The sequence below is a fragment of the Gossypium hirsutum genome, chromosome A10 (genome assembly GCF_007990345.1).
Source record: "Gossypium hirsutum isolate 1008001.06 chromosome A10, Gossypium_hirsutum_v2.1, whole genome shotgun sequence".
In the NCBI taxonomy this organism is placed as follows: Eukaryota; Viridiplantae; Streptophyta; class Magnoliopsida; order Malvales; family Malvaceae; genus Gossypium; species Gossypium hirsutum.
In genome coordinates this window covers 73,233,037-73,253,852 of record NC_053433.1, presented here as the reverse complement: position 1 = coordinate 73,253,852, position 20,816 = coordinate 73,233,037, and the positions used below count along the sequence as shown (strand labels likewise).

Genomic DNA, 20,816 nt, shown 5'->3' with positions numbered 1-20,816 from the left:
AGAATCATATGATTAGATTTGATTTGATATTTTGTAATATTGTAAATCGCTACTAAAATTAAGGGATACGCTAATCTCATCTGTCGATGTAACTTGATCTAGACTGTCAATTTTAGGGTACTCAACTATAAATAGAGAGCCTCTCCTCACTTGTAAATCACTTCATTCATCTATAGTTTCTTTATTCTTTGTGAATAATAGAATATTGAGACTCAAACACATTTTGTGCATTCTTTTCTGTGGCTTTCTGTTGTTCTTTTGTGGCTTATTTTGGCATGATTGGTTTTGCTATACAAATTGGTGCAGTGGTTATGTAGACTTAGGTGAGTTTGGAACGAACGGATCGCAAGATGAAAGATCTAGCCCCGTGACACAAGTGAACAAATGAGAAACTAAGCTTCCTTCCCCGTTGGATACTTTAAGTACTAAATTAGGACAAAAAATAGTTTAAGTACTAAAGTGAAAAAAATGGATATATTTGGGGCAAAATCCTGAATTAAGCCTTTTGGTTGGGTTGTACGGGTAAGTTTGTCAAAACACACACCCAAAAGAATGCCACATGGATTTAGGAAACCTCCAGATTATGAAATCCCTTCAAATATTGGATAGTTAAAAGCCCTTTCATTTCACCAATGCTTCTCAATCAAACCATCTTCAGACCGAGTTCAACCCGAACCGTAACCACCCTAGAGTTCTAAATTTGAGTAGCAAACCTACCTTGTTCTGGTTGTGCCGCCACTTCTACTTTCTTGCTTTCCCATTTTGCTTAATTTCAAGATATGGGTAAGCTTAATCCTCCCTTACTTCTTCATTCTGTTGTTAATTCTGGAAAACATCTTTCTAATTTCTGCTCTTCTATTTCTTCTTCTTCTTCTAAAACCATTGCTACCCACATCCAACCTTTCACTAACAATTCCATGTCTGTAAGGGAAACTGAAAAAACTATGATGGCTTTGATAATATTGATGATGCTTTTACTTTGTTAAATGAGATGATTAACAAGTACCCAAGGCCCTAAGTTGTGGAATTCAACTAATTATTAGGAGCCATTTTTAGAATGAAACATCATGCCATTGTTCTGTCGATGTATAGCCATAGATATCGTTGACACAATGATAAAACAAGTCATTGAGCGTGATGTTGTTACGTATAATGCATTAATTAACGGTCATTGCTTGCAAAACAGGATGGATAAAGCTAGAAAAGTATTTCACTTGATGATCAAGAAGGGTTGTGCACCTGATATATCTAGTTACAACATCATGATCAATGGAGATCGCGAAGCTAGAAGGATAGAAGAAACAATGGAACTCTTTCACGAAATATTCCAAAAAGGACCAATTGCAGATACTCTCACATACAACACTCTTACGCAAGGTATGTGTCAAATAGGGAGAGTTTCATCCGCACGTGAACTTTTGAGGAAGATGCTTGCTTTTGGACAAGTTCCAAATGTAGTGACCTGTTTAAATTTGTTGAATGGTTTATGCAAAAGTGATAAAGTCAAAGAGGCTTTGGAACTTTTCGAGCAATGCGGAACAGCAAGTTGGAACTCAATATTGTCTGTTATAATATCCTAATTGGTGGCTTGTGCAAATCTAGGCATATTGAAGTTGGAAAGGAATTATTTCATAAAATATCTGTCTATGGTTTAAAGCCTGATGTTTACACATATGCTATAATAATTAATGGATTTTGCAAAGAGGGATTGCCAGATGAAGTATACTAGTTGTTTAGGAGCATCGGAGATAATGATTGTTTGCTTGATAGTTGTTGTTATAATGTCATGATCCAAGGGTCTCTTCAAAACAACTATATCTCAAAGGCAACGCAACTTATGGAAATGGTCTTTAAGGGCATTTCTGCAGATATATACACTGCCACCTTATTTTTGGATTTGGTCTTACGATCCGATAAATCAATCTTGATTTGAAATGCTTTATCATCACTTTCTAATCTGAATCTTTTTGTTTGTAGCCGGTTGTGTTGCTTTGATGAGTTAAAATTTTTTGGAAACTACATTGATTGTTAAGGTCTATTTTCAATTTCGTAGATGTACTTTAAACATTAATGATGAAAGAAATAAATGTTATATGTAAAGTTTCACTTTGCACCAGTGATCTTTTTCCACATGTTTTCTTCTCAGACCTCTGAAGTAAGTGAGACTTTTGCTGACAGTAATGTTGAAAAGCTAAATTTTGAGTGAAAAATATTGGAAACTCTATCTTGTCAGTAGCTGTAATCGGAAACTCCACCTTTCTTCACTGGGATGGCTGTTTCCTGCCAATGGAGCCCACTGCACCAATGAGAATATTGTGGGAAAATCCTCAACACTTGAACACAAAATTTGAAGCCATTGGCAGGTCTCGACCGACAACCCCAGTAGGTGGCTGCTTGATTCTCTCATTCCTTAAAATGCTTATTATTTGGCTGCATGGTTTAGGAATATATTAGAAAACATTACTTGTAATTTCTAGTGTGTTTTTGAGAAAATAGTTAGCATTAACATATTTGGTGCTACACCTATGCAGATTTTACTTTCTGGGTTAAGCTCATTTTCTGTCAAAGCCCGTGGAGGAGGTTAATTGTGGTGTTATGCCAAAGTCTCACTCAACCACATCTAGTATAGCGGACAATAATCTTTCTTTAAAGCTGTGAACTGGATTCCTATTTGTGATATGTTCTGTAAAGTTTGACAGTTAAAATTTTCTGTAGAATTGTATGTCGAATTGGGATGATGTTAATTTCATTCCCTGGTTTTCTTGTATGTGATTTATATACTCGGGACCTTGTTTATATTAGATGAACTTAGGTGTCAAGTATTATAGATAATGAAATTATGAAATCGGTTTGTGCTGCTGAACTGTGAAGAGGCTAATCTGAGCTCGTTTGCTTTGTTCAGGACAATTACTATGCTAATGCATAGGAAGTGGAACCAGGGAAACAACTGATATTCTGGGGAAGAAGGGTCTTTTACAGCAGAAAAAACTTTGGATAATTTAGACAGGGGTGCTTGTGGGGGATTTTTTTTGTTTGAATGTATGGTTTGGCAAAAGATTTTAAGGGTCAAGTTTTTTAGTCCTTATATTGTTGGCTTAAATCGGACAAATTCTGCTATTAATTGTTAAAAGGATTAGTTAGCTAGTTAGTTAGCATTTAACTAATTAGTTTTTTACTGTTAGGAAGTGAGTTAATTATTAAGTATAAGTACAGTACATTAGGTGAATAAGAAATATGATTTTTCCAGTATTTCAACATGGTATCAGATTGCCAGTTATTTCCTCTGATTTACTGCTTCCTTTCGTTCTTTCTTGCCTCTGATCATCGTTTCTGGCTACTTCCTTTGGTTCTGTGAGTTTTTTTTCTTCTTCTCCATTTTTGGTTTTGTTTTCTTTTGTGCAACATGGTGAGTCTAAGCACAATGCAGATTGATCTTTCTCATCCCCTATATCTACATCCCTCCGATGCTCCAGGGACTTTATTGGTTTCGCATCAACTCACTGGAGTTGAAAATTATAATATATGGAGTCGTTCAATGCGTATAGCTTTGCTTGCTAAGAACAAAGTTGGTTTTATTGATGATTCTTGTTTGTTTGAAGATACTATAGTGGCTTTACAACCACAATGGGAACATTGTAATGCTTTGGTGTTATCTTGGATCTTGAATTCTGTCAGCCAAGAGCTTTCTGCTGGGATAGTTTTTGCATCCAGTGCGGCCCTTGTGTAGTCTGATTTGAAGGAGCGATTTGATAAGGTGGATGGATCTCGGATTTATTTCTTGCATCGAGAGATTGTTACACACGTTCAAGGTACGTCATCTATCTCGGTTTATCACACAAGACTTTGATTGTTGTGGGACGAATATGATGCTATTGCTCCCCTTGCTTCTTGCACATGTGAATCTATGAAAATGAATGTTGAAAATTTGAAGCAACAGCGGTTATTCCAGTTTCTTATGGGATTAAATGAGTCTTATTCAATAGTTCGTAGCCAGATTTTGCTTTTGAAACCTCTGCCATCAGTGAACCAAGCATATTCCTTGCTTATTCAAGAGGAAGGGCAACGTCATAATGCTGAAAAAGTCTCGTTGATTTCTGAATCTACTGCATTATATTCTAGTGCATCTAACCAACCAGTGCAGTCTAAAAAATGGTTTCCTGGGACTTGTGATTACTGCCATATTAAGAGTCATAAAAAAGAAACATGTTATAAGTTGATTGGCTATCCTGCAGATTTTAAGTTTACAAAGAATAAGGGAACTTTTGCCAATAGTGCAGTTATCACAGATACAGGTTCAATTTCTGTTTCTACTGGTAGTGTGAGTTCGAGCTCATCTCAGGTACCTGTGTTTACACCTGAGCAGTATCAATAGATTCTGGAGCTGTTGGGAAAATGATCTAGGGTGCAAGCATCAGCACATATGACAGGTACTAGTTTTGGTTCCTCATCACAGGATTGGATTCTTGACACAGGAGCTACCAATCACATGACATTTGATCTTGAGTGTTTGCATTCACCTGCTGAATATGATTCTCCATCTTTTGTTCAATTGCCAAATGGTAAAACAACCAAAATTGCTCATGTTGGAACTTATTCACTGACTCTGTTGCTTACCCTGTCCAAAGTTTTACATGTACCAGATTTTCACTTTAATCTCGTCTGTTTCTCAACTCACCAAAGAACTAAACTGTTGTGTTCTTTTTTATCCACATTCTTGTCTTATACAGGACTTTTGCAGTGGAAAGATGATGGGGATTAGTAGAGTTAAAGGAAAGTCTGTACACATTTCATTCACCAACTTTATCATCACCGTAAAACTAGTCTATTAAATCCTCATTTGTCAATTCTAATTTCAATTCATGTTTTTCATCTAGTTTTTTACCACATATATCCAATTCTGGTGTTTTATGGCATGCTTGACTTGGCCATTCTTCCTTAAGTACTATGAATAAAATGTCTCAGTTTGATTCTAATTTCATTAATTGTGATAATGTTAAGTACTGTGGTGTATGTCCTCTTACAAAGCAATCATGTTAACTTTTCCTATTAGTCATACACGGGAACAACAACCTTTTTCTCTTATACACGTTGACTTATGGGGTGCATATCGTGTATCAACACATAGTGGGCATCGATATTTTCTCACACTAGTAGATGACTTCACTAGAATGACATGGGTATATCTTCTTCGTCTTAAAAGTGATTCCATAGTTATTTTACAACAGTTTGTTGCCTATGTTCAAAATCATTATTCTACTTCCATTAAAACCATTAAGAGCGACAATGGTTCCGAGTTTTTTAATCCAGGAGGAAAAGAATTTTTTTCTTCACAGGGAATTGTCCACCAAAGCTCATGTGTGCATACCCCACAACAAAATGGGGTAGCCGAATGTAAACACATCTTCTCAATGTTGCCCATGCACTTAAATTTCAGTCCTATGTACCTATTAAATTTTGGAGTGAATGTGTCTTAATAGCATGCTACTTGATTAACTTATTGCCTACCTCCGTTTTAGATTAGAAGTCTCCTTTTGAAATGCTTCATAAGAAGCTTCCCGATTTGTCTCATCTCCGTGTTTTCGGCTGTCTTTACTTTGCAACAATGCTTAATAATAATGATAAATTCAAATCTAAAGCTATTCCATCAGTTTTCATGGGGTATTTGACTGTCCAAAAGGGTTATTTGCTGTTTAACATTCATTCCAAGACTTTCTTTATTAGTCGTGATGTTATATTTCATGAGAATTTATTTCCTTTTCAGTCACTTGTTAAAAATTCTCCTTTATTTCCTGTTTCTTCATCTTCACTCGAGCTTAATTATGATTTTCTTCATATCCCTATCATTCATGTGCATGAAGCACTTCAGGAACCTTTTACACCATAGTGTGTTTCTGTTCCTTTTTCTAATGCTAGTGTTACATCACCTGGGTTACTGGCTGAGTCATCCTCTGATTTTTCTGCTGATCAGTTGCCTGCTCCTCCTACGTCACCCACTGCTCCTTCTAGTCCACCACCTTTGCGTAGGTTTTCAAGAGTCTCTAAACCTCCTTATTTGCTATCAGACTTTGTTTGTTCCACCAATCCTTCTTCATCTATTACTTTGCTTACAGGTACATATCCTATATCTAACTCTATTTCTTATGCTCATTTACCCTATCATTCTCGTATGTTTGCCCTTTCTTTGTCCTCTATTGTTGAACCCCAAACCTTTCAGATGGCAATTAGTGACAAGAGATGGATTGAACTATGCAGCAGGAAATACAAGCTCGTGAGGCAAACGACATGTGGGAGGTGGTTGATTTGCCCCTTGGAAAAAAACCAATTGGCTGCAAATGGGTGTATAAGGTGAAGTATAATTCAGATGGCTTGGTTGAAAGGTTTAAGGCACGTTTGGTTGCTAAGGGTTATAATTAGTGTGAAGGGATTGATTTTCATGACCCTTTTTCTCCTGTGGCGAAGCAGGTTACTGTGCATGCTGTTATTTCTTTGGCAGCCATGTTTAACTGGCCATTGTTTCAGATGGACGTCTTCAATGCTTTTCTTTAGGGTGATTTGCATGAAGAGGTGTATATGTCTATGCCTGAGGGTTTTCGTAGCAAGGGGGAGTCTAAGTCTCGGGTTTGTAGGCTGCTTAAATCACTATATGATTTAAAGCAAGCTTCTCGGCAATGGAGTTTAAAGCTGACTGAAGCTTTGGTTGATAATGGATATATTCAGAGTCTACATGATTATTCGTTGTTTACCAAAGTCAAGGGTGACAAAATAGTATTGCTGCATATATATGTTGATGATCTTCTAATTACTGGGAATGATGGAGAAATGGTGGTAGAACTCAAAGGCATTTTACACCTTAACTTCAAGATGAATGACCTTGGGCATCTTAAGTATTTCCTTGGCATTGAAGTGATTCATTCCAAGGAAGGCATTGTGGTACATCAAAAGAAATATGCGCTCGAGTTGATAGCTGATTTGGGTCCAGGGGGAGCACGTTGTGCTTCAACACCACTTGAGCAGAATGCAAAGTATACTACAGCAAACTATGATAAACAGGTTCATGGGAATACAATAGACAGGATGTTAGAAGATGTTACGGTTTATCAGAGGTTGATAGGCAGATTGCTTTACTTGACTCATACACGTCTGGACATTACTTTTGCAGTTCAACATCTAAGTCAATTCATGCAAGCTCCTAAAAAGGTTCATTATGAGGCAGTTTTACGGATTGTTAGGTATGTTCGACAGTATCCAGGACAGGGAATTTTCTTGTCAGCTAGTTCAAAGCTAGTGTTGAATGCATACTGTGATTTAGACTGGGCAAGTTGTCTCATGACACGTAGGTCGGTTACTGGATATTGCATCAAATTAGGTGATTCTCTGATTTGCTCGAAGTCGAAGAAGCAAAATATAGTGTCACGTTCTTCAGTAGAAGCTAAGTATAGGTGCATGGCTTCCATTGTTGCTGAGCTAGTATGGCTTAAAGGGTTGATTGAAGAGCTTGGAATCAAGCACGAGATTCCTGCAGCGTTGTTTTGTGGCAATCAGGCGGCGTTGCAGATTGCTGCTAACCTAGTGTTTCATGAAAGAACGAAACACATCGAGATCGATTGTCATTTTATGCGTGAAAAGATACAAAAAGGTGTTGTGTAGACGTTTCATGTTTCAACTAAAGATCAACAAGCAGACATTTTAACCAAGGGTTTAGATCTGGCTCAACATGATCATCTTGTCAGCAAGTTGGGAATGAAAGATGTATATCATTCTCCAACTTGATGGGGAGTGTTAAAAGGATTAGTTAGCTAGTTAGTTAGCATGTAACTAATTAGTTTTTTGCTGTTAGGAAGTTAGTTAATTATTAAGTATAAGTACAGTACATTAGGTGAATAAGAAATATGATTTTTCTAGTATTTCAACATTAATTCCATATTATTCTTAACTAACGGATTTGATCAATTTTAGTTATTATATTTTTAAAATTTTAAAATTTTGATTTTGGCTCAAACTGTAGCTATTAAATTTACTAATTAAAATTATATGGTTTTTTTTAAGTATTTTTATGAAAATAGCAATGACATAGCATTACACATGTAATAATATATTTGTTACATAAAATTTTAAAAATATCATTATTTAACTTAATGAATTTAACAACTACTGTTTGGGTAAGTAATGAAATATTAGAATTCGAAAAGAGTAGGACCAAAATTGATCAAATTAAAATACAAAGATAAAATCTATAACTTTAATACAATATATGGACAAATAATAAAATTTGACCAAAATTAAGATTAAGTTTTCCAAGTTACCTTTTCATTAAATATACAATTTAAGGTGAGTTTGGATGGGCGTGCATTTACTTGGTGGTTAGTGTAAAATACTTTAACGGTACTGTAATATGAGACAAAAAGTCAACTAAACATACTATATCTCACCGTCCATTCAAACCCACCATTAATAAATTTATTTAATGATATTTTCATTTTAATAAGTCAAATTTATTAAATCTGTATTTAGAAGCCATTAGAGGAAAGTTCTTTTCATAATTGTTTCATAATTTATTTAGAAATAATATTAAATTTAGTCATTAGTATTTATAATTTTTATCAATTTAATCTTTATACAAATCTTTATACAAATTTTTAGCTTAATTTGACCGTTGTGAAATTTACAAATCAACCATTTAAAAAAAGTCAACATGTTGCATAGTTGAAACTCTTTCATTTCACCATCTTCAGACCGAGTTCTATCCGACCCGTTCCCGCCCCAGAGTTCTAAATTTGAGTACCAAATATGTTCTTCTGGTAGTGCCGCCGCTTGTGCTTTCATTTCAACCTCAGCTCTCTTTCTTTTCCATTTTGCTTAATTTCAAGACATGGGTAAGCTTAATCCTCCATTACTTCTTCCTTCTATTGTTAATTCTGGAAAACATCTTTCTATTTTCCGCTCTTCTATTTCTTCTTCTTCTAAAACCATTGCTACCCACATCCAACATTTCACTAAGAATTCCATGTCGGTAAGGGGAACCCAAAAAACTTCGATAATGTTGATGATGCTTTGATTTTGTTTAATAAGATTATTGACAAGTACCCAAGACCCTCAGTTGTGGAATTCAACAAATTATTAGGAGCCATTGTTAGAATGAAACATGTGAAAAATAAAATAAAATAAAATAAATAAAATAAAGAACATACAAATTTTACGTGAAAACCCTTTCGGGAAAAAACCACGGGCAGAGGAGAAGAAAATTCACTATGTCAAAAATTTTAAATCAATACAAGAGGAATAGACTATGTCTATTTATAGGCTTGTAAAGCCATATTCTAGTAAGACTAAAACACCTTATTCTAATCAATATCAAATAAATAGAATTTCATAAGGTTTAAAAAAACCTTATTCTAAAATAAAATAAAAAAAGTGTAATTCTATATGTATTCTTTTTTTTTATTTTACCACTGTATTTTACTTAAATAAGGATTCGAGTCACTTAATTCTAACAATCTCCACCTTGACACGAATTCTCAATGAACAAGTTCTTCATTGCAAACTCTCAACGAACAAGTTCTCCACGTCTTCCACAAAACCCCTTAAGGGTTTAACTTCAACAATGAACACCAACCAAGTCTAAGCAATACTCAAACTTGGTTATAGGAAGTGACTTAGTCATCATATCTGCAGGATTTTCATGAGTACTAATTTTGCTCACAACAATATCACCATGAGCAATAATATCACGAACAAAATGATACCGAACATCAATGTATTTTATTCTCTCATGGAACATTTGATCTTTTGTAAGAAAGATGTCACTTTGATTGTCACAGAATATTGTGCTGATTTGAAGGTCTTCATTGAGTTCACTAAAGAGTCTCTTCAACCAAATAGCTTCTTTACAAGCCTCAGTAATCGCCATGTACTCAGCTTCAGTGGTAGACAAAGCGACTGTAGTTTGCAAAGTGGCTTTCCAACTAATTGCACAACCTCCGATTGTAAAGACATAACCTGTGAGAGATCTTCTTTTATTAAGGTCTCCAGCAAAATCAGCATCAACATACCCAATGACTTCATCTCTAGTTTTTCCAAACTGTAAGCAAATATCAGTAGTACCTTGTAAGTATCTTAGAATCCACTGAACTGCTTTCCAGTGTTCTTTACCGGGATTCTCCATTATCTGCTAACTGCACTGACTGCATATGATAAATCTAGACGTGAACAACCATAGCATACATGAGAGATCCCACTGTACTAGAGTAGGAACATGTGACATGTACTCAATCTCATTATCTGATTGTGGAGATAAAACTAATGAAAGTCTGAAATGGGCTGCTAAAGGACTACTAACAGGCTTAGCACTCTGCATATTGAACCTACAAAGAACTTTCTCAATGTACCCCTTCTGACTTAGGTACAATTTACTTGTTTTTCTATCTCTGAGAATCTCCATTCCAAGTATCTTCTTTGCTGGTCCTAACTCTTTTATTTCAAATTCTTTACTTAGTTGGGTTTTGACCTTTCTTATCTCTCCTTTATCTTTTGCTGCTATCAACATGTCATCAACATAAAGAAGTAGATACACAAAAGAACCATCACTGTTTTTCTTAAAGTAGGCACAACTGTCAAAACTACTTCTTTTGAAATCATGAGAAGTCATAAAGGAATCAAACCTCTTGTACCACTGTCTTGGTGACTGTTTCAAACCGTAAAGGGACTTTTTCAGTAAGCAAACATAGTCCTCTTTTTTCGAGACTGTAAAACCCTCTGGTTGTTGCATGTAAATATCCTCCTCAAGTTCTCCATGCAAATATGCAGTTTTTACATCTAACTGCTCAAGCTCCAAATCATGCATGGCCACAATACCAAGCAAAGCTCGAATCGAACTATGCTTAACAACTGGGGAGAACACATCTGTGAAGTCCACTCCTAGAATTTGACTGTAACCCTTTGCAACGAGCCATGCTTTATATCTGGGTTCTTCAACTTCTAGAGTCCCTTCTTTCTTTTTAAACACCCATTTACAACGAACAGCCTTTTTACCTTTAGGAAGTTTTACAAGATCCCATGTTCTGTTTTTGTGGAGTGATTCCATCTCCTCTTGCATAGCAAACATCCACTTTTCTGAGTCTTCACAGCTAATCGCCTCAGAATAATTAAATGGCTCTTGATTCGCATCTATATCTTCAGCCACATTTAAAGCATAAGCAACTAGATCAGCCTCGGCATACTTCTTTGGAGGTTTAATTTCTCTTCTTGTTCTGTTTTTGGCGATAGAGTATTGCGGTGAAGAAGCAACTCTATTCTCAATTTTTGTACTGGCTTGAGGAGTTGATTCTGTATTAATCTGATGCTCCACCTGCTTTTGGTTTTCTTTATTGGAAGAGTCTTTAAGAGATAAGTTAGGTAGCATAGCAGTTTCATCAAAAACAACATCTTTACTAATCACAACTTTTCTATTTTCAAGACACCATAACTTATAGCCTTTTACACCAGCTTTATAACCAAGAAAAACGCATTTAATGGATCTCGGTTCCAATTTTCCATTATCAACATGAGCATACGCAGGACACTCAAAAATCTTTAAATCAGAATAATTAGCAGGATTACCAGACCATACCTCTTGCGGAGTTTTTTTCTCAATGGCAACTGATGGAGATCGGTTGATCAAAAAACATGCAGTAGAGGCTGCTTCTGCCCAAAATGACTTCGGTAAGTTGGCATTTGACAACATACATCGAACCTTCTCCATGATCGTTCTGTTCATTCGTTCTGCAACGCCGTTTTGCTGTGGAGTATGACGAACTGTCAAGTGTCTCATGATCCCTTCTGACTTGCACAATCTATTAAACTCATCAGAACAGAACTCTAAGCCATTGTCTGTACGGAGGTATTTTATCTGTTTTCCCGTCTGTTTTTCAATCATAATTTTCCAAGACTTAAATGCGGAAAACACATCGCTTTTCTGCTTCAGGAAGAACGCCCAAACTTTTCTGGAAAAATCATCAATAAAGGTTAGCATATAATTAGCTCCACCTCTCGAAGGCACTCTAGATGGGCCCCACAGATTAGAATGAATATACTTAAACGTTTCCTCCGTGTTATGGATTCCTCTAGTGAATCGAACTCTCTTTTGCTTCCCAAAAACACAGTGCTCACAGAAATTCAGTTTGCAAATTCCTTGCCCATTAAGAAGTCCTCTTTTGCTTAATTCTGCCATGCCATTCTCACTCATATGCCCTAGGCGCATATGCCAAAGTTTAGTAATATCATCATCTGACAAGGAAGAGGAAGCGACAGCTGCATCACCAGTAATAGTAGAACCCTGTAAAACATACAACTTGGCAATCTTTCTCTGCCCTTTCATCACAACAAGGGACCCTTTGGAAATCTTTAAAACCCCACTTTCAGCTGTGTATCTGTACCCTTTTGAATCAAGAGTACTCAATGAAATTAAATTTCTTTTCAATTCTAGAACATGCCGCACGTCACTAAGTGTTCTGACAACTCCATCAAACATCTTAACTTTAATTTTTCCAACACCTGCGATTTTACATGAAGCATTATTTCCCATCAAAACAACACCTTCAAATACTGTTTCATAAGTTGTAAACCAATCCCAATTGGGACTCATGTGGAAGGTGCAGCCTGAATCAAGTATCCACTCCTCGCTTACTTTAGAATCATTGACAGAAGCGACTAGAAGTTCACCATCGCTGTAGTCTTCTACAACATCAGCTTCACCGGAATTTTTAGGTTGTTTTCCCTTTTGATTCGCAGCCTCCCTTTTAATTTTATTTTGTAGCTTATAGCACTCAGATTTAATGTGCCCTTTCTTCTTGCAGAAGTTGCAAGTTTTACCTCTGTTTGAAGACTTCGATCTACCCTTAGATTTACCACGAGGATTCCGTTCCTATGTCCTACTACGATCATCATCAGCATTTCGATCTTGTCTCCTACGAACAATGAGACCCTCTCCCTGAGAGTCGGGTTTAACCACAAGATGCTTCATCTTATCATACGAGGTTAAAGAATCATAAACCTCATCAACTGTGAGAGACTCGCGGCTATATAAAATCGTGTCTCTAAAGGTTGAATAAGACGGGGGCAACGAACAAAGTAGAATCAACCCTAGATCTTCCTTATCATACTGAACCTCCATGGCCTCCAAGTTTGAGAGAATTTCTTTAAACACTGTTAAGTGTTCGTGTACAGACGCACCTTCCTCCAAACGATGAGCATAAAGACGCTGCTTCATATGCAACTTGCTTGTTAGAGTTTTCGACATACATATTTGTTCTAGCCTCTTCCATAATGCAGCGACAGTTTTCTCTTTCATCACATCCTGCAAAATTTCGTTGGACAAATGCAGATGTAATTGTGTTAATGCCTTTCGATCCTTACGCTTCTTCTCTTCATCTGTTAATGTCGAAGGCATCTTATCTATCCCTAGCAGGGCATCCTCTAGATCCATCTGTGCAAGAACTGCTTGCATCTTACTTTGCCACAACGCAAATCTGGTGTTGCGATCCAACAGCGGAATTTCATACTTCAAAGACGCTATTACTGTGATCGAGATGAATAACCCGAAAGCTCGGATACCAGTTTGTGAAAAATAAAATAAAATAAAATAATAAAATAAAGAACACACAAATTTTACGTGGAAACCCTTTCGGGAAAAAACCACGGGCAGAGGAGAAGAAAATTCACTATGTCGAAAATTTTAAATCAATACAAGAGGAATAGACTATGTCTATTTATACGCTTGTAAAGCCATATTCTAGTAGGATTGAAACACCTTATCCTAATCAATATAAAATAGATGGAGTTTAATAAGGTTTAAAAAAACCTTATTCTAAAATAAAATAAAAGAAGTCTAGTTCTATATGGATTTTACTTTTATTTTATTTTCCATCGTATTTTATTTAAATAAGAATTTGGGTCACTTAATTCTAACAAAACATTATGCCATTGTTGTGTCGATGTATAACCAGATTGAATTATTAGGTGTTCCCCATAATGTTTATTCTTTTAACATCTTGGTTAACTGCTATTGTCAATTAGGCCATATTGATTTTGGGTTTTCTGTTTTGGGGAAAATGCTGAAGTTAGGTGTTGAGCCTCATGTTGTAATCTTGTCCACTTTGATTAATGGACTTTGTAAGGAAGGTAAGATTTCCCATGCTGCGAGTTTGTTTGATGAAATGGTTGACAAAGGGTATCAACCTAATTTAATTGTTTACAGTACAATACTTAATGGTTTGTCTAAGACTGGGAATACCGATCGAGCTGTTAGGTTTCTAAGAATGATGGAAGACAGAGGCTTTGCACCCAATATCGTAGCATATAACACTGTCATTGACTGTCTTTGTAAGAAGGGATCACTAAATAAGGCTCTCCATCTTTTCTCCCAAGTGAAGGTTAAGGGCATTAGACCAAATATCGTTACTTTCAGTTGCTTAATTCATGCAACGTATAACTTGGGCCAACAGGAGGGGGCAACAAGGCTTTTGAATGGAATGGTGGATAACAGTATTTCCCTTAATATTTTCACGTATAATATATTGATTGATGCACATTGCAAGGATGGAAAGATTTCTGAAGCACTAGATATCGTTGACACAATGAAAAAGCAAGACATTGAGCCTAATGTTGTCACATATAATATATTGGTTGATGTGCATTGCAAGAAAGGGAAGGTTTCTAAAGTTGAAGATATTGTAGACACAATGATAAAGCATAGCATTGAGCCTAATGTTGTTACCTATGGTGCATTAATAAACGGTCATTGCTTGCAAAACAGGATGGATAAAGCTAGAAAAGTATTTCAGTCGATGATTAAGAAGGGTTGTGCACCTAATATATCTAGTTACAACATCATGATCAATGGATATTGCAAAGCTAAAAGGATAGACAAAGCAATGGAACTCTTTCACGAAAAATCCCAAAAAGGACCAACTGCGGATACTGTCACATACAACACTCTTATGCAAGGTATGTGTCAACTAGGGAGAATTTCATCTGCATGTGAACTTTTGAGGAAGATGATTGCTTTTGGACAAGTTCCAAATGTAGTGACGTGTTTAATTTTGTTGAATGGTTTATGCAAAAGTAATAAACTCGAAGAGGCTTTGGAACTTTTTCAAGCAATGCGGAACAGCAAGTTGGAACTTGATATTGCCTCTTATAATATCCTAATTGATGGCTTGTGCAAAGCTGGGCATATTGAAGTTGGAAAGGAATTATTTCATAAAATCTCACTCAATGGTTTAAAGCCTGATGTTTACACATATTCTATAATGATTAATGGATTTTGTAAAGAGGGATTGCAGGATGAAGCATACCAGTTGTTTAGGAGCATGGGAGATAATAATTGTTTGCCTGATAGCTGCTGTTATAATGTAATGATCCAGGGGTTTTTTCAAAACAACTATACTTCAAAGGCAACACAAGTTCTTAAGGAAATGGTCCGTAAGGGCTTTTCTGCAGATATACGCACCGCCGCTTTATTTTTAGAGCTGATCTTACGATTTGATAAATCAATCTTGATCTGAAATGTTCGCTTAGATAGTGTAAAGATCGTCACTTGGGAATCTGAATCAATTTGTTCATAGCCAATTGTATTGATAAGTTAAAAAGTTATGGAAACTACAATGAGTGTTAAGTTCTATTTTCAGTTTAGTTGATGTACTTTAAACATTAAGGCTGAAATAAATAAATGTTATAAACCATGTTTCACTTTTCACCGGTGATCTTTTTGAGTAGATTTTCTTCTCAAACCTCTCAAGTAAATGAGAATCTTGCTCATGGTAACCTTGGAAACCTAAAAATTGGGGGAAATGTTGTGGAAACTACTCTGTCTGCTGCTGTAATCTGTACCATCACTTTTCTTCATTGGGATGGCTATTTCCTGCTACTTGGAGCCTGTATTCAGCACCAATGAGAATATTGTGGGCAAATCCTCAACATTTCAACACTTTGCTGAAAAAGTTCCAAAAAAGCTCAACACTTCACCTTCCAAAAGTTGGAGTAGTTGGCTGGTCTCAATTGGTAACTCCAGGAGGTGCCTCTTTGATTCTTTGTTTTCTTAAAATGCTTCTGCTTTGGTTGTTTAGTTTAGGAGTATTTTAAGAAAGGTTTACTTCTAATGTCTAGTGAGGTTTTGTGAAAATAGGTACCATTAACTTGTTTGGTACTACATTTATGCAGGTTAATCTCATTTGCTGCCAAAGTCTGCCGAGGATGTTACATGTGGTATTATGAGCCAAAAAATAAAAAATGAAAAAAACTATTGACCAGTTTTTTTCCAAAAATGTTGGTAAATAGTCAGCCTTCATATACAATATTCATGATTAGTCCTCATCTTGTTACTTCAGATCTTATGTTTCAAAATTCTTTTAGGATGATTTAAAGAGCCATTTCCAAGATCTTTCCGCAGCAGAATCGTTTGAAGCCTGCTTTTGGACCTAAATATTCAGGTAGGTTGCAATTTTCTTGAAAATAATGCATTGGACTTTAGTTTTTCGAGTGACATGATAAAATTGATCTTATTCAGACACATTCACAAATCACAATTATATAGTTATGTATTCTTTATAACTTGAAGATATATTTTCTTTCCAGTAAGTTGCTGCTTTTAAGAATTTGTATTAACAGTTTCTCATAGTGTGGAATAAGGAGATTTAGGGAAATGAAAGATATGCTGTTTTAAACTGTATAAGTTTGTCAATTAAAATTTGCAGGACAGTTCCACGTGGAATTGACCTGATGCTGTTTTCATACCTCCTGGCTTCAATTTTTCAACTGACCCCTCCCAACAACAACAATAGGCAATTAAACGAGTCAGTAATGAAATCTTTGCTATTATATAATTTTTATGCTTGCAACCATGTTTATATCGATATTAATGAAACCATGAAGTACAGAAATCTAATGTTCATTACAACTTGTCGGTAATGAGATCTTTGGCTCGTTTTTCAATAGGCAACTAAATGAGTTGGTAATGAGATTGTTTATGTCAACGTTCTGGGATGAACTTACATGTCATGCAATGTAGTATAGATAATGAAATGTTGAGTTAAATAGGTTTAAAAGTTCATCCATTCATACGACAGCTTCTCGGTAATTAAACATTTGGCTAGTTTAGATTCATTCATTCCTCTTGGTTTCGATGTTTCAACCGATCCCACCCAAAACACTTTCTTTTTTCTTTCTCATCTCTCATTTTTTGTTTTTATGAAAATCAATAAAATTTTCCCTTAGTGCTGTTTAACTCCATATCTAGGGGGTTGAAATTGTGTAACCAGAGGTGGTGGGGTTCATAAAAATAATTAATAGATAAAAGTCATGATTAAGGGTTTGATTTGCTTCTGATGTGCCACCGCAGATATAATTTCTCTTAGTGCGTCATGCCAAGGTTGGCTGGAATCAGGATCGGGTTTTCAGATGCTAGGTGGTGAAGTCTTGTGAGCCAACCAAGAACAATGGTTCATGCTCTGAAGTCGATGCCTGAAGAAAGAAATTCCAAGAGACCAGACACCCGGTATACCGTGGAGTTTGCTGGAGGAATCCCCGGAAGTGGGTTTCTGAAGTGAGGGAGCCTAATAATAAGTCAAGGATTTGGCTTGGAACTTTCCCGACGGAGGAGATGGTAGTGCTTGCTCACCACGTAGCAACTATAGCACTGAGAGGGAGGTCAGCTTGTTCAAACTTCGTGGACTCAGCTTAGAATCTTCCGGTACCAGCTTTTTCCAACCCAAAGGATATTCAAAAGACGACGGCGAAGGTGGCGGAGAGTTTCATAACGGCTAAGCAGTTGAATGGGAATTGTAGAAACGATACAAAGAGAGGTGAAAATATAGAGATGGAGAAAGGGTTTTATTTGGATGAAGAAGTGTTGTTTGGGACACAAAGATTTTGGGCAAATATCACCGCCGGTATGATGATGTCACCTCGTTCCGGCCATCACGGTAAATGGGTAGAACAATAAGCCGATGATTATGTACCTATGTGGAGTTATTCTATTTAAAGGTAATATTTTGTCATTCATAGGAATTTTTACTTCATAGATAGGATTGCCTTTGATGTTTTGTCCGGTATATGAATCTTCAGACAAAAAAAAAAAAAAACACACACAAAGCAAGAGAAGAGAAGAAAAGAAAATAAAGTGTTTTGAGTTAATTATAGAGAGCGTCTAGTTTCAATCAAAATTTAAAAAGAATGTTATGCCTCAATTACTCCTTCAATAATTTAATATTAAATTAATAAAACTTTTAACGGTAATAATTAATTTAAATAATTATCATAATTAGATTAATTAGATTAAAAGAATTAGAGTGATTAAAATAAATCAAATTTTATACTAGATTGATTATAAATGTAGTTTACTCATTAATCTATTTGGCAAATTTTTGAAAATTATAGAAATATTGAAAAAAAATAAAAAAAGACTATGTGAAGGGAAATTTAGTAAAGAAATGTAATTTGTAAAACGGAAGATGAAGAATGTAAAAATTAGTGAAGTGAATTATATTGGAAAGAGGTAACATAAAATAAAATTTTACAAAAAATTATAAAAGAAAATTTTTAAAACATATAATTGGTATACATTATTTTCAATTTTTAAATAAGTTTATGTTTATAAAAAATTATTTAAAACATATAAAAAATATTTAAAATTTGTATTAAATTTAGTACTTTATTTAAATGCAAATTTGAAAATTTTTATTTAATTTTTTAAAAGGATTAAATATATTTTAATTAATACACATAACCAATAAATAAATTTACTAAACTAGGTTGATTTTATTAAAAATATAAAAAAATGATAATAATATTACTTATTAAATAGGGTAAATTACATTGTAGATTACCCAATAATGCTTAGATGTTTTTTTTGGTCACCTAACTTTTAAAATTCAAAATGCTCACATAACTAATCAGATTTGTTCTTTTTGGTCCGTGGCAGTCCAAAAATGGTATAACAACAAATTTAAACCTGAACATTTACGTATTGTGTCAATTTAGTCATATTTTTTTAACTCCCAACATTACAAATTATCTCAAATTGATCCTAAATCTTAAAAATATATAAAAATACAATTTTTTTCAAAAAATATAATAAACTTTAATATATATAATTACATTGTATTTTATTTAAAATAATGAATTAATCTTAAAAAGATACATATAAAAGACAAACCTTACTTCGCATTTAAAATAAATTATATGATTTGAGTGTATTTTAGTTTTTTTATTTAAAAAAATTATGAATTTGATTGGATTCGAATTCATGCTAATTGGGTTAACAAAATTTTAAATTTACCATTCAACCAAAATTTTATATTGACATTTTTTATTATTTTAATATCATACATATTTCATATGTTATCATGATTAATTAATTTTAATTTTCAAACCATACATTTCATTATTTATTGTAGGTTATTTCTTAAACACACATTTATGTTTTAAATATCTGGTTTCCACACATGCATACACATGTTAAAAGATTCTAGTGTTAATTAAGCCTTATGTGATAGAATTAAAATTGAGACATGTGTAACTATTTTGGTTAAAATTATGTTTGAATTAATAGAAAATTTATACAATGGTAAAATAGAGTTCAATAATTTTTTTATACAAAAGTCTATTTCTATTGCCACATCAAAATTTCTATTTAATAACTATTTTGAGATTCGACGCGACCAGATACGTACCGGACACAACTCGATGCGTGTTAAAAAAGGGACACTGTTGAACTTTCTTTAGGCCTAAATCAAAAACGAAAAAAAAAATCATATCCAAGAATATAACTTTAGAAAATAGATAAAGAGAAGAACTTTAACATTTAACCGTGATAATTTATGGGATTTTTAACATGTTTCTTTGGAGTTAATTTGCTTATATGAAGATGCTGATGCTAGAGATTTTGTAGATGAATGTTTTGGAGGGAAGAAATACAAAGGCAAAGGTAAAGGCAATAAATGAGGAGGGAAAAAAGGGGTAAATGGGGAAGAAAATAAATGGTATATGAGTGTCTCCATAAAAAAGAAAGAAAAAGTAGTTAATGTATTATATAGTTATAATGGGGTAAGAAAGTCAAAAACAAATTATAGTAGTATAAAAATAGTGAAAGTAAGTATAATAAAAATATGTGAGACCCATATAAATTAGATTTAAAATATTTAAAAATAATAAATTTAATTATAAATTAATAAATATATGTGTGACCCAAATTCTTATTAAATAAAATAAGACATTGTTTGCAAGTCAAGTTAAACCAAATATCTTTTCTTTCTAAAAGATTTAGTATTTATTATTATAATATATTTAACATTTATTAGTATAATTTATTTAACCTATGAATTTAACTTATAAATGTAACACCCCCACGCCTGAAACCGTCACCGGAGTCAAACTTGAGGTGTTACTAAACTTATCTTACCTTTTAAACAACTCTAAACCACTTATTTTAATTTTCGGAATAAACTGTTTTTCTGCGTCATGGTTGCTTAAAAATTCATTTCTCGCGTTTCAAAACTCAAAATTAAGATCCGTAATTTTTTCCTAAAACTAGACTCATATATCTATCTACTAATTTTTTTTCTAGAATTTTTGACATAGCCAATTAGTACAGTTTATTAGTTAAAGTTACCCCTGTTTCAGAATTCGACTACACTGGCCTCTACTTACTACGAACCACTTTTCTCTCTGTAAAAAAATCATATGACTATACTGTTTGTTTCTATTAAAACTAGATTCAATAAGGATTCTAACCATATAAAGTACACCACCTAATTATTTTTGTAAAATTTATGGTGAATTTATAA

General features: G+C 34.3%; 2 protein-coding genes and 1 pseudogene across 12 annotated transcripts; all 3 read left to right on the top strand.

Annotated features, from left to right (window-relative positions):
* Positions 1-567: 567 nt before the first annotated feature.
* On the top strand, positions 568-7,904 carry LOC107927585 (uncharacterized mitochondrial protein AtMg00810). 11 transcript variants are annotated; one of them, XM_041079321.1, is made up of 5 exons: positions 571-783; positions 1,187-2,386; positions 2,532-3,809; positions 4,278-4,427; positions 4,728-7,904. In XM_041079321.1, the coding sequence occupies exon 5, from the start codon at positions 6,571-6,573 to the stop codon at positions 7,645-7,647; it is 1,077 nt and encodes a 358-aa protein (XP_040935255.1). In that variant the 5' UTR covers positions 571-783; positions 1,187-2,386; positions 2,532-3,809; positions 4,278-4,427; positions 4,728-6,570; the 3' UTR covers positions 7,648-7,904. The 11 variants fall into 11 exon arrangements, with proteins under 11 accessions (XP_016714173.1, XP_040935259.1, XP_040935255.1 ...); XM_016858679.2 differs by having other exon boundaries at positions 575-783; positions 1,187-1,377; positions 2,147-2,382; positions 2,532-4,427; XM_041079323.1 differs by having other exon boundaries at positions 577-783; positions 1,187-2,382; positions 2,532-6,110; positions 6,253-6,345; positions 6,463-7,904.
* A 6,063-nt stretch (positions 7,905-13,967) lies between these two features.
* Positions 13,968-15,539, top strand: LOC107927547 (pentatricopeptide repeat-containing protein At1g12300, mitochondrial). The gene has a single exon (XM_016858633.1). It carries the CDS (start codon positions 13,968-13,970, stop codon positions 15,537-15,539), a length of 1,572 nt encoding a protein of 523 aa, XP_016714122.1.
* Positions 15,540-15,884: 345 nt separating this feature from the next.
* Positions 15,885-18,029, top strand: LOC107927546 (dehydration-responsive element-binding protein 1B-like; annotated as a pseudogene).
* Positions 18,030-20,816: the final 2,787 nt, after the last annotated feature.

Bases quoted from the DNA above. Each gene is read 5' to 3' on its own strand.
- LOC107927585 (XM_016858684.2), top strand. From the start codon at position 6,571: ATGTCTATGCCTGAGGGTTTTCGTAGCAAGGGGGAGTCTAAGTCTCGG.
- LOC107927547 (XM_016858633.1), top strand. From the start codon at position 13,968: ATGTATAACCAGATTGAATTATTAGGTGTTCCCCATAATGTTTATTCT.